Genomic DNA, 13,165 nt, shown 5'->3' with positions numbered 1-13,165 from the left:
TTTCAGAAAACTGTCAGGATGTAGAAGACATTTTTTAGAATCTGATCTCAGGTCAAAATGGGTTAACATTTATCTTGAGTAGTATATAAGTCTCGCGAGCCAAACATTGCATTTTCAATAAAACATCATGGTATATCCCAGTGGTTCAGAGGGGGTTTAGCGGTGCGTTGGTCTGACCTGAGCGAAGCGCGCGTTGATGACCTTGACGTCTCTGAGCTTGTCGGCCGGCAGGTTCAGCTGCTTCAGTCTGAGGTTCACGCCGTCCACCCGCCTCTTCTGGGACGGAATCTCCTCCACGCGGGCCTGACAACGTGCACATACGCAAACATGTTATGATATAATAACTCTTCCACTGAGACATTTCATTCTTGATGTGTCTCGGTCAGACACGTCCCTTTTATATAAGTAGTAAGAAGAAGATGATGTATGGACGTATGTATGTATATAACTTTAAAAAAAAACTTTAAAAACACTTAACTTCAAAAAACTTAACTTAAAAATAAAAACTTAAAAACTTAAAAAAACACAAAAAAACTTACCTTAAAAAGAAAAACTTTAAAAACACTTAACTTCAAAAAACTTAACTTAAAAATAAAATCTTAAAAAAACACAAAAAAGAGAACTTTAAAAAGAAAACCTTAAAAAAGTATGTAATTTATTCAAATTGTTGTTATTGCCATTTACGAGCTGCGTTCGCTTCCCGGGTTTGCGCGTCTTACTTGTGTATGTAGGTATGTCGGTTAGTCATGTATGTGAGTCATGTATCAGTTTGTGCAAAAATGAAAAAAAAAATGATTGAAAGAAAGACACGTCCCTTTGACACGGACATATTTCTGGTTTGACGCACAAAAAAAAAAAAAAGTATTTCTCCCCAGAGCAAGCATGGGATAGTCTCTTGTTATCTCAGTGGTAAAACAAAAATCTAGTCAGCGCCACTTGAGCAGAGCGAGTTCAAGAGCGGACAGTGCGTTTTTATTGAGTGTTTAATGGTGTGTGTGTGTGTGTGCAGTGTGTGATTAACAGTGTTTGTTGAGTGCATGTAATGGTATATAGACAATAAACATGTGTGTGTTTATTGATCGTTTAATGGTGCACGTTTGTGTGTGTGTGTGTGTGTGCGTGTGTGTGTGTGTGTGTGTGTGTGTGTGTGTGTGTGTGTGTGTGTGTGTGTGCGTGTGCGTGTGTCCTGTGTGTGTGTGGTAATGGTACCTGGACTTTCTCCAACGTGTCTCTGATGTGTGTGGGCTCAGCGGGCGTTAAGGGGATGGCCAGCACACCCTCTGCCTGCTCCAACCAGCCCACCAGAGACCCCATGTCCTCCTGCAGCTCAGCCGTGGCCGAGCGAGCCTCCGAAGACCTGGGGGGGAGAGAGAGAGAGAGAGAGAGAGAGAGAGAGAGAGAGAGAGAGAGAGAGAGAGAGAGAGAGAGAGAGAGAGAGAGAGAGAGAGAGAGAGAGAGAGAGTACTCGATCAGAACTCCAATCACTTCGATGTCGACGATTTCCCTTTGAACTGAAATATTTGGATTTGAATTGCACAGGCTCGACTCCAAATCAGAATAGAATCCAAATCAAATTAATTGGGGAAAAAGAGACAGACGGACGGACGGACGGACGGACGGACAGACGGACGGACGGACGGACGGACGGACGGACGGACAAAGTAGATGGATAGATAGATTCCTCAAGGAGTAAATGTTAACCCTTAAATTAATTTCTACTTGCAAAAAATAGATTTCAACCTTACTACTACTTTGTACTACTAGGACTAAAAAAATATGTTAAAAATTTTTTAAAAAAGAAAGTTTGATGACAAATTTATAATAATAATATAATAAATTAATAAATTAATAATTTACATTTTGGGGATATCTTTCACAATAATGAATAAAACATGTTCTAGACATTCTAATGATTACAAAAAAACATACATTACAATTATTTTACCTACTTTTATTAGGGTAAAGGTCAAAAGTCTTAGGTTAAAAAAATGTTCAAGACCTTTTTTATTTGTGTGAATGTCAGCCTCTGTGGGGGGTATTTATATACAAATATCATGACCAATGGCATTGAAATGGCATTGCAATGAACATCACTGATGACGTTTAGGTGAAAAAAGAACAGAAAAAAAAAAAAAAAAATAGTAATTAAATTAAATAAAATTGTTGCTAAAAAGCAACGCTGGGTCTTAGAGGGTTAAGTAGTAGTAGTAGTAGTAGTAGTAACATCAGTACTGTTAGTAGTACCGATACTTAGTAGTAATAGCAGTAGTAGTAATTGTCGCAGTAACACACCTCCTCTTGCGTTCGGCGAGCAGGTCGGTGACGCCGGCCCAGCGCGCGTTGAGCGCTTTGAGCTGCGTTCGGATGTGAGTGGCGTCCTCCGGCGTGCTCTGCTGGCTGATGTCCTCCCCGGCCACCGTCACCCTGCCTAGCAACACCTCCTGGCTGGGGATGGCGTCCGTTAGCTCCTACGCACGCACACACACACACACACACAGACATATGCGCACGCACATGTTCGGAATAGGGCTGTCAATCGATTAAAATATTTAATCTGATTAATCACATGATTGTCCATAGTTAACTGTGATTAATCGCAAATTAATCGCATATTTTTTATCCGTTCTAAATATACCTTAAATCAGTGGTTTTCAAGATTTTTCATATCAAGTCCATTATTTATTCTGCATTTGAGCCACTGACCACCATTTGATGAAATTTAGCCTTCCAGACCCAAACTAAAGAACTGTATTGATGTTGGCCAATGGTACCATTACGAGAGATAACAGGCCATGTTGATCAAAATAACATGTTTTCTAAGTTTTCTAATTGTGTAGACTTAAATTAACTTAAGTAATGCAGCTGTTTAACAATTATTCAACTCTTCAGTGTAAAATTGCCATGCATCTCTCAACCATTCTGTCAAACTTCACAGTGCGTTAATCGCGCGTTAAAAAAAATAGTGCCGTTAAAAGGATTGTGAGTTAACTAGTTAATAGTGCGTTAACTTTGACAGCCCTAGTTCGGAAGTGAGCGAGATTCTGTATGGTATGGTATGGTCTTCAAGGATATGTAGCACTCACCGCCAAAAAAACAAAAAAAAAGACTACAAAACAACAAGCAGAATGCAAACGTTTTGGCCTGGCTATATAGCCTTCATCGGATAACGTTGCTCTCGGGCAGAAAGTTTAAACTTTTTTGGGTGTTTTTCTTTTTTTGCATGATAAAAACACTGAGAAACCACTGGTTTAACTTCTAAGCCGGGCGGCTGTCCTGTTTGTGATGTTATGAAAGAAGGTATGTGTCTGTCTTGAAATGTTGGGGATGGAGAGGACCAGCTGTTAGACGTCAGTCACAAGCTGTCGCTTGTTTAGCGTGGCGAGGTGTGCCATGTGTGCAGGTGGGCCAAGACAGAGCTGATCACACAGCACGCTAAAGTGGACTGGTCAGCTCCGATCACACACACACACACACACACACACACACGCGCGCGTGTGCGCATGCATGCGTGCACTCTGACAACATCAGAGATATGCGTCGCTGATGTGTGTCTCTCCTTATTTCATAATAAGTCAATATTCGTTTCCATCAAACAGTCTAAGGACTAATCATTATAAAAGTATTCCACATTCAGTGGTGGAAAGAAACTAAGTACTATGTAATGTACTTATGTGACATTAACAGTTTGACGGCCGCTAATTGTTTAATCCAGGGTTCGATGGCGCTTTATACGACATTCCCATTGCCTTTTGCTTTATGTGTTTAATGCGCCGTATTGTAATAATTAAAAAGAAACTCCGTCTTTGCCGCGGAGCTGGAAGACGAGATGGTTTCTCTTTGATGACGAAACCGGAGATCAACACATGCTGTGGGCTGCTAGGGCTTCTGGGAAGGCCTCATGGAGGAGGGTCTTGTGGGGGCGGTCTTGCGGCGCACCAAGATGGCGGGTGGTGCGATCGTTCATAGCAAACGGAGGAAACCTTTTTTCGCCGGATTTCCCCGGGTCAAAAGCCCAAATGATATGCTCTAAAGGTAATAAAACAATCTCGGCAGCGTATAGAATATTTGATTAAAATACGGGTCGCGCGTTTTATGGAGTCAAACTGTTGACCACTTCAGCCATATATATATATATATACATTTCGGCCATTTGAAAATAGCCGATCTACAAGCTATATCTCACAATGCTAATTTGTATAATGCAATGATTGTCTGCTCATTTCTTACTTGGGTGACTGCCCACATGTATGTACAATATTCAGTGGTCTCAACTCTATTCTACTCTACCTTCAAACTGCACGTGTGCGTGCACGTGTGCGTGCGTGTGTGCGTGCCTGCGTGCGTGCGTGCTTGCGTGCGTGCGTGTGTTCGTGCGTGCGTGTGTTCGTGCGTGCGTGTGCGTTACCCTGAGGTGTTGTCTGTGTGCTGCTGGGTCGTTGTCGTACAGTTTGAGGGAGCTCTCAGCGTCACTCAGCCAGTCCTCCATCGACTGCTTGTCTGCCTCAAACTTATGCCACTTAGCGTTCACCTCCTCCCAGCGTCTGCGCCCGCGCACGCACACACACACACACACACACACACACACACACACACACACACACACACACACACACACACACACACACACACACACACACACAGAGTGTAAGTGTAATAATGTATACAGTACGATGATACATAAAACAAAGTAAAAGCCGCACGGAACAATTCTTTCACTCTGGGGAATTCTCCTAACGAGGAACTAATGTGATTGGAAGCTTGCTTGCGCCAATGAATGAACGAATGGATCCATTTTTGCCGCCCCATGTTTTCCTTTCTTTCTTTCTTTCTTTCTTTCTTTCTTTCTTTCTTTCTTTCTTTCTTTCTTTCTTTCTGTGGGATTACTTGAGGTTAATCCTCAATGTTATCAATTTACTTCATAAAACTTTCGTATTCTTTCTCGCATCCTTTATTTCATTGATCCATTCTCCCTCAGTGGTGTCTCTCCTGACCTCAGTCTGTCGTTCTACAGTTTGCTCCATTTGTCATCCATCCATCCATCCATCCATCCATCCATCCATCCATCCATCCATAGCCAACGCAGGGAAGCTGGAAGTACCCTCACTAAAAACGCCAGGACAACGCTCCACACGTCCCAAACTCTTCTCCCTTCTGGCTCCAAAACTGTGGAATGCACTTCCCATTGCAGTCAGAACTGCAGGCTCACTCCCAATCTTCCGCCGTAGTCTGAAAACCCACCTTTTCAGACTCCATCATGGCCCATAGCACTATTACCCCACCCCCTTAGATAGCATTTCTGTAGACTTAGATAGCATTTGATACAGACTTATAGCATGTTATGTAGACAGCACTATAATTGCATTGTATGTAGTCATAGCACGTCATAGTACATATGTATAGCATAGTATATATGTATAGTTTATATGTAATTTCATTATATAGATATATGTATTCCCATGCTTTTTTGTTCTTGCTTAATGTAAATCGCTCTGGATTAACCCATTCTGAACGGGAACCCATTTTGGTGTTAGCATCATGTTATGCTTTAGCTATTGAAAAATAGCAGATCTACAAGCTCATAGCGCGCCACCGAGTGGCGCGCTACGAGCTTGTAGGTCTGCTATTTTTTGAAAAATCGAAGAGCGACTGACATTTTTAGAATCTGATCTCAGGTCAGAATGGGTTAATTATCAGACCAGTGTGTGTCCAGTGGAAACCTCGTATGAATCTGATCTCAGGTCAGAATGGGCTTAAATGCCTAAATTGTAAATTGTATCCCTCCATCCATCCATCCATCCATCCTGACCTCAGCCTGTCGTGGTACAGCTTGTTGAGCTTGTCCCAGTTGGTCTGGAGCAGCAGGGCGTTGTCGGTGATCCTCTGTCCCTCCAGGGGCCTGGCCCCGGCCACCATGGCTTCCTTCTGGGCCAGGGCCCCTTCCACGGGGCCCAGCAGCTTGTCCACGCTCCCCTTCACCTCCTGGAGACGGCGCGGTGGGTGACGTCAAAGGGATTGTGACATTAAGAAAAAGGTTTTGGAATTGTTCTTTTTTCTTTTTTTTAGGTTTTCTAATCTCAATTGCACCCAAAAAACATGAACTTTTAACATTCAGTAGATTTTCTGTGATCTGGGGTTTTCTGGCTCAAACAAGGTGCTCTGATCTTCCTGCTGTTTGTGATGTAAGATCCTGCAAATCCCATATATGTCAATGGGATTTGCCAGCAGATGTCACTGTTTTCACTGTTTTGCCTGTTTTCATTGTAGCTCAAAAGGTTTTCCTAACCCCAAAGAAAACTCCAGACCACAGAAAATCCACTGAATGTTCAAAGTTCAGGTTTTTTGGGTGTAATTGAGGTCATAAAACCTAAAAGAAAAAAGAAAAATAAATGAAAATGTATGTCATAAAACCTTTAAAAAGCAAGACGCGCTCACATCACCACGGCACATGTTTTGTAAAACAACTTGGGATCACGGTTCCATTTCTGAGGACTTTTTAAATGTTTGTTTAAATTAGAGCACTTTTAACAAACATATAGAGTGGCAGCCAGTTCTATGGACTTTTTAATGTTTGTTTAGAGCACTTTAACACACATTACCCCGAGCCCCTCACGTCACAGGAGTGTGATGAGGGTGTACTGACCAGGAGACAGTGCTGCTGTTCAGGCAGGTTGTGGTATAAACAACAGACCAGTGTTAATGACTGACCTGGAGACAGTGCTGCTGTTCAGGCAGGTTGTGGTATAAACAACAGACCAGTGTTAATGACTGACCTGGAGACAGTGCTGCTGTTCAGGCAGGTTGTGGTATAAACAGCAGACCAGTGTTAATGACTGACCTGGAGACAGTGCTGCTGTTCAGGCAGGTTGTGGTATAAACAACAGACCAGTGTTAATGACTGACCTGGAGACAGTGCTGCTGTTCAGGCAGGTTGTGGTAAACAGCAGACCAGTGTTAATGACTGACCTGGAGACAGTGCTGCTGTTCAGGCAGGTTGTGGTATAAACAACAGACCAGTGTTAATGACTGACCTGGAGACAGTGCTGCTGTTCAGGCAGGTTGTGGTAAACAGCAGACCAGTGTTAATGACTGACCTGGAGACAGTGCTGCTGTTCAGGCAGGTTGTGGTAAACAGCAGACCAGTGTTAATGACTGACCTGGAGACAGTGCTGCTGTTCAGGCAGGTTGTGGTAAACAGCAGACCAGTGTTAATGACTGACCTGGAGACAGTGCTGCTGTTCAGGCAGGTTGTGGTAAACAGCAGACCAGTGTTAATGACTGACCTGGAGACAGTGCTGCTGTTCAGGCAGGTTGTGGTAAACAGCAGACCAGTGTTAATGACTGACCTGGAGACAGTGCTGCTGTTCAGGCAGGTTGTGGTAAACAGCAGACCAGTATTCAGGAGAGTTCAGCTGGAAGTCTGCCACCGAGACCGCATGGAGCAGAGACTGGAGCTCCGACAGGTACTCCTATGTTACGCACGCACGCACGCACGCACGCACGCACACACACACACACACACACACACACACACACACACACACACAGTCGCAAACATACACACGTGGGCACATACATATACATGCATACACACTCATTCGCCCGCACACGCACACAGGTAGAAGCACGCACACACACACGCACGCACACAAAGTCAAGTCAGATATTCAGAAAGCTTGGGAGAAAAAAAGGTAGAGAACACAAACAAACTAAGTCGACCAATGGATTCACCAAACACATGCTAGTTAATCATTATGACCACACATATATTAGTTTATGCATTTAGACAGAGGCTACATGTCTACTGAGGAGGACATTTAGACAGAGGCTACATGTCCACTGAGGAGGACATTTAGACAGAGGCTACATGTCCACTGAGGAGGACATTTAGACACAGGCTAAATGTCCACTGAGGAGGACATTTAGACAGAGGCTACATGTCCACTGAGGAGGACATTTAGACAGAGGCTACATGTCCACTGAGGAGGACATTTAGACAGAGGCTACATGTCCACTGAGGAGGACATTTAGACAGAGGCTACATGTCCACTGAGGAGGACATTTAGACAGAGGCTACATGTCCACTGAGGAGGACATTTAGACAGAGGCTAAATGTCTACTGAGGAGGACATTTAGACAGAGGCTACATGTCCACTGAGGAGGACATTTAGACAGAGGCTACATGTCTACTGAGGAGGACATTTAGACAGAGGCTACATGTCCACTGAGGAGGACATTTAGACAGAGGCTAAATGTCTACTGAGGAGGACATTTAGACAGAGGCTAAATGTCTACTGAGGAGGACATTTAGACAGAGGCTACATGTCCACTGAGGAGGACATTTAGACAGATGCTACATGTCTACTGAGGAGGACATTTAGACAGAGGCTACATGTCTACTGAGGAGGACATTTAGACAGAGGCTAAATGTCCACTGAGGAGGACATTTAGACAGAGGCTACATGTCCACTGAGGAGGACATTTAGACAGAGGCTAAATGTCTACTGAGGAGGACATTTAGACAGAGGCTACATGTCCACTGAGGAGGACATTTAGACAGAGGCTACATGTCCACTGAGGAGGACATTTAGACAGAGGCTAAATGTCTACTGAGGAGGACATTTAGACAGAGGCTAAATGTCCACTGAGGAGGACGTCTGGGACCACGCATCTAATACAGTGACTTCTTTGACTTCAACCAACGTCCAAAAATATTGATTTTTTTTTTTTAGAGCTAAGGATAAATTGATTGAAGTCAAGGCATTACAGTACAACATTCTATCGTTTCCTACGTATGTTGGGCTTGTCTTAGGTAAAAAAAAAAAAAGTTAAAATAATCTGTTGACAAAAGAAAATTAAATAAATATATATATATATATTTTTTTTTAAACACACTTTGTTCATGGCAGCTGGCAGAACATCATCTCATCACAAGGCCCTAATGTTAAAGCTTAAATGTGATTTAATTTAAATTAAATAGATTTCATTTTAGACAAAAAACCTACGTTGCGTTCACACTGGCAGATGCAAAAGATGCAAAGCTACACAGCGTATTTGTAGCTTTGTATTTTTTGTAGTTGGAAGTTGAAACCAGCTCAACTTTTTTTGTAGCTTTGAAATATAATAATGCAGCGCATAGTGCTTTACAGGGCAAAATAAATGAGAAAAACAAAGACGTAAAGTAGCATTCAAAGCTGTTATAGCTTTTGCAGCAGCTACAAACGTCAGATGTATCTTTGTATCTTCGTGTCGCTGGCTTCCATTGACAATGAATGGTGGCCTGTATCTTTGCATCTGCCCGTGTGTACGCAGCATTAGGATGTGGTGCTGCGTTTAAGCCTGATTCTAGTGCTTTAATCAAATAAAATAAAAAAACATTTCCCTATCCCTAATTCTCACCTCATAGCTCAATAACCACTTTAACCCTGTCGTCCCAATCGTTTTGGGCTTATTAATAAAAAAAGAAAAGAAAATGTTGAACAATTTTTGACAATACAGAATAATAATCTTGTAGAAGAGCAGCATTCAAAATAATTTGTATAATGTTTGTATTGACTTTCGCATGGGAGCGTTGTGAGCTTGTTGCTCGGCTATTTTCCGTGAAGATAGTTTAATGTGGAGTGAAAACAGAAAAGACACCGGGCATAGAGCCCTGAGGATCTCCGGTCAATACAAAGGGTTTAAGTGGATAAGTGGGTTACACAGTCCCTCCAGAGTCTAATAGTCAATTGAACAATGTTATGATGGAATAAGTGTGTAAATGAGAGTGCAGCGCTACAATGGAGCTGTTTGGGTGACTCACCCTCTAGTCTAAATGGAACATGGCCTCGATACCCAGGCTTTCATAAATGGAACATAATATTGTCTGTCGCGTGGAAACCTCCCATGTCCAGATAAAACCGTTACCTTTAAGCATGCAAATTCAAGAATAGAGCTTTTGAGCTTGCGGATCAGCTATATTTTTTGACGCTGTAGTATGATCAAGTATAGGGCGTTAATTCATGTGGGGAAAAAAACACAAAAAACTGTTTTAATACATTTCCGTTCTATCCATTTTAGCTCTTTGAATATGGAGTATTGAAATAAAGGTTATAATGTTTGACTTGTCCAGAGGTGCTTGGATACGGCTGTAAACGTGTGGGACGAATTATATTGCTTTATATCGATCGTACAGTCACTTATCCCTCTTATCTCTTATCGTCTCGTGACGGTAGATATCGATGATGATATTCCATTATTAACAACGCACTGTCCTGGTTTACATCAAAATCATCTAAGCGCACAGTATATATAGCTTGCTGCTTAGCATAAATGGATATTAAATGGACATTAGTTCAATGTAAAGATATTTTAAAATATATGTTCGTGAACGGAAATGCCAGCTTCCTTGCTCGGATTTCGGGAGGTGCAATTCCAGACTCTATATATAGCATTTGGAGGTGTCCAGCTTTATTATAGTAAAGCTGTAAATCAAAAAAAAATATTTTATTTTTTATAATAATAATAATAACTTTCAATCAATTAAATGAATTGATGTATTGAAGCATTGAAAAAAACAAATCAAATAATTCAAATAATTTCCATGAATGAATAAATTACAAATAGCAACAAAAAAAAATACAAGCTCAGAGCTTGTAGATCTGCGATTTTCGGACATTTGGGCCCCAATGACATGCTGGGACGTGTCCGCCGTTTCCGTAATGACGGATACAAATTATACCACAAGGTCAAATCTTCAACCCATTTTAGACGGGAAGCCTTTTGGTGTTAGCATTACGTTATGCTTTAGCTATTGAAAAATAGCAGATCTACAAGCTCATAGCGCGCCACCGAGTGGCGCGCTACGAGCTTGTAGGTATGCTATTTTTGAAAAATCGAAGAACGACTGACATAGAAACATATAGCTTTTTCAGAAAACTGTCAGGATGTAGAAGACATTTTTAGAATCTGATCTCAGGTCAGAATGGGTTCATGCTAAATTCAACTCTCTTCAGAGTGAGCCGAACCCTCCCTTCATATAGCTCATGTCATGGCATGAGACGCAACTCAAGCTTAATCTTATAACCCTCGAAAAGGAGTAGTTCACCCCAAAAGGTACTTATAGAGGGTATGCACGTGCATAAAGTGAGAGGCAAATCGAGTGGCAGTGAGTTTAACGTCGTTTAACGTCGTTTAATGCAATCAGACGGGACCTTTCCGTTAGGATAAATCGGCTGTCGAGGTCAGAAAGTAGTTTTTTTTTTTCCACTCAGCAGGCGTTCCCGCATGACGTCCGGACATGACGGCGACGACGACGTCACGCGCATAACCCTCTATTTTCTATCAGTTACACACTCAATGAAGCCTTTAATTCATGGCCATATTTTAGTGTGTGTTGCATTAAAGATGAGTTAATTGGACACTTGCAGAGTCCACTAGTGAGTGATGACCCTTAGGGGGATTCACAATTGATGCACCTTGTAAAACAACTGAAAGCTGACCAAGGGAGAAAGTTCACCAGAGTATCCATCAATCCACTTATCGATCGATCACTCTCCACTCTGTCGTTCAGTTTGACGGTACCCTTGTTGCAGAATGTATCATCTGAAAGGACTTAAACGTTTATAAAAGAATATATAGAAAGTATTTATTAGTGATAAAAATGGACTAGATTGTTGTCGTTTTCTTATTAATGGAGATGGGGGGGGGGGGGGGGGGGTGGGAGCAATAAGGTATGCTTCCTCTCACTCCTTTTTGAATGTGCATTCATTATTAGCTTGAATTTGTTTTTAGAAATTGCCTATATTAAAAAAAAAAACGTCGTACTACCTCTGGCAGGTGTACTTGTTCGCTGCTTGTTACGTTTGTTGGGGTGTAGTGACATGAAATGAGACCAGAGTTTAACCACTTGTCCACTTAACCCATTTTGGTGTTAGCGTTATGTTATGATTTAGCTATTGAAAAATAGCAGATCTACAAGCTCATAGCGCGCCACTTGGTGACGAGCTTGTAGGTCTGCTATTTTAGAAAAATCGAAGAACGACTGACATGGAAACATAGCTTTTTCAGAAAACTGTCAGGATGTATAGAAGACATTTTTTTTAATCTGATCTCAGGTCAGAATGGAAAACTGATCAGGATGTAGAAGACATTTTTTTTTAATCTGATCTCAGGTCAGAATGGAAAACTGATCAGGATGTAGATGACATTTTTAGAATCTGATCTCAGGTCAGAATGGGTTAAACCCCACATTGTGTATAATACTTTGTTGTGCGGGCCGTATCCTATCCTTTTTCTCCCCGCTGGGAGCTTTGAAATCGGACATTTGCGTTGATTCTTTGTTCACCCTCACTAATAGGGACGCAAGGGTTGATGTGGCTACTTGTTCCTTTAAATCCCTGTGTGGTTGTTATTGCCTTATATCCCTCTCTCATCATCAGAACCTTACCGTAACCCAACCATTTAAAATGGTTTCACCAGGAAAAAGGAAAATAAAACGTAAAAAAGGGGGTAAAAAAAAAGCCTTCCCCATGTTTGAAGTGATTTATGATGATCTTTAGACAGAGCCCTGTGTGTGCGTGCGTGTGTTGTTCGTGGGAGAGCTTTTTATTGTGATTGGGTGACTTGGATACATACATCTTCAGTGATTGGCTGGTCGGGGCACTGCAAAGTGGGGGGGCAGGCGTGTTACGTGATTGGTCGACAGGGAGGGGTGGGCATGCGGTGAGACAGAGTCAAAGACAGGGCAGACCAATGAGATTTTGAGCAGCATGTGAGCACGTTTCACATGTCATGTACACACACTTGAACACCACAATGCAGCAAAAGAAACAAAGCTATCGCCCCAAAAAACTCCACCCTGAAGTTCCCTTTGAAGAGAAGACTGTATAGCTGTGTGTTGAATCTTAAATAAACAGATCTATATGAAACAATCGCCAGTGCATGGAACCTTTGAAAGACCAGTACCATAGCGATGTTCCCCAACTATAACTAAATGTTCTGGAGAGGCTATACGGCCATTTTATGTTTTGGCTGTGTGCGGATGTCGCTCTCGACTAAATCAACTGTAGATTTGGTCGACTAAAAAGTTGTGTGGTATTACACTGAAACATTTCAGAAGACTAAACTGTGACTAAAACTAAATTTGCGTACAACACTGCTGTAGAGAAACTAGTTGAGAAGCATTGGT

At 42.0% G+C, this 13,165-nt stretch overlaps 1 protein-coding gene across 4 annotated transcripts in view; it reads right to left on the bottom strand.

Annotated features, from left to right (window-relative positions):
- The window catches only part of dmd (dystrophin), a 441,564-nt gene that overhangs the window by 110,142 nt on the left and 318,257 nt on the right, over positions 1-13,165 (bottom strand). For all 4 annotated transcript variants that reach the window (XM_083758765.1, XM_083758766.1, XM_083758767.1 and 1 more), the window contains exons 45-50: positions 7,344-7,466; positions 5,807-5,979; positions 4,406-4,541; positions 2,293-2,468; positions 1,210-1,357; positions 178-303 (exon numbers count right to left, since the gene is read on the bottom strand). In XM_083758765.1, the coding sequence (XP_083614891.1) occupies positions 178-303; positions 1,210-1,357; positions 2,293-2,468; positions 4,406-4,541; positions 5,807-5,979; positions 7,344-7,466 (882 nt within the window). The remainder of the gene's footprint in view (positions 1-177; positions 304-1,209; positions 1,358-2,292; positions 2,469-4,405; positions 4,542-5,806; positions 5,980-7,343; positions 7,467-13,165) is intronic.

This window comes from Protomyctophum parallelum (assembly GCF_964188405.1).
Source record: "Protomyctophum parallelum genome assembly, chromosome: 23".
Taxonomy (NCBI): Eukaryota; Metazoa; Chordata; class Actinopteri; order Myctophiformes; family Myctophidae; genus Protomyctophum; species Protomyctophum parallelum.
The sequence above is the reverse complement of the archived record's forward strand: the minus strand, read 5'-3'. Positions and strand labels throughout refer to the sequence as shown.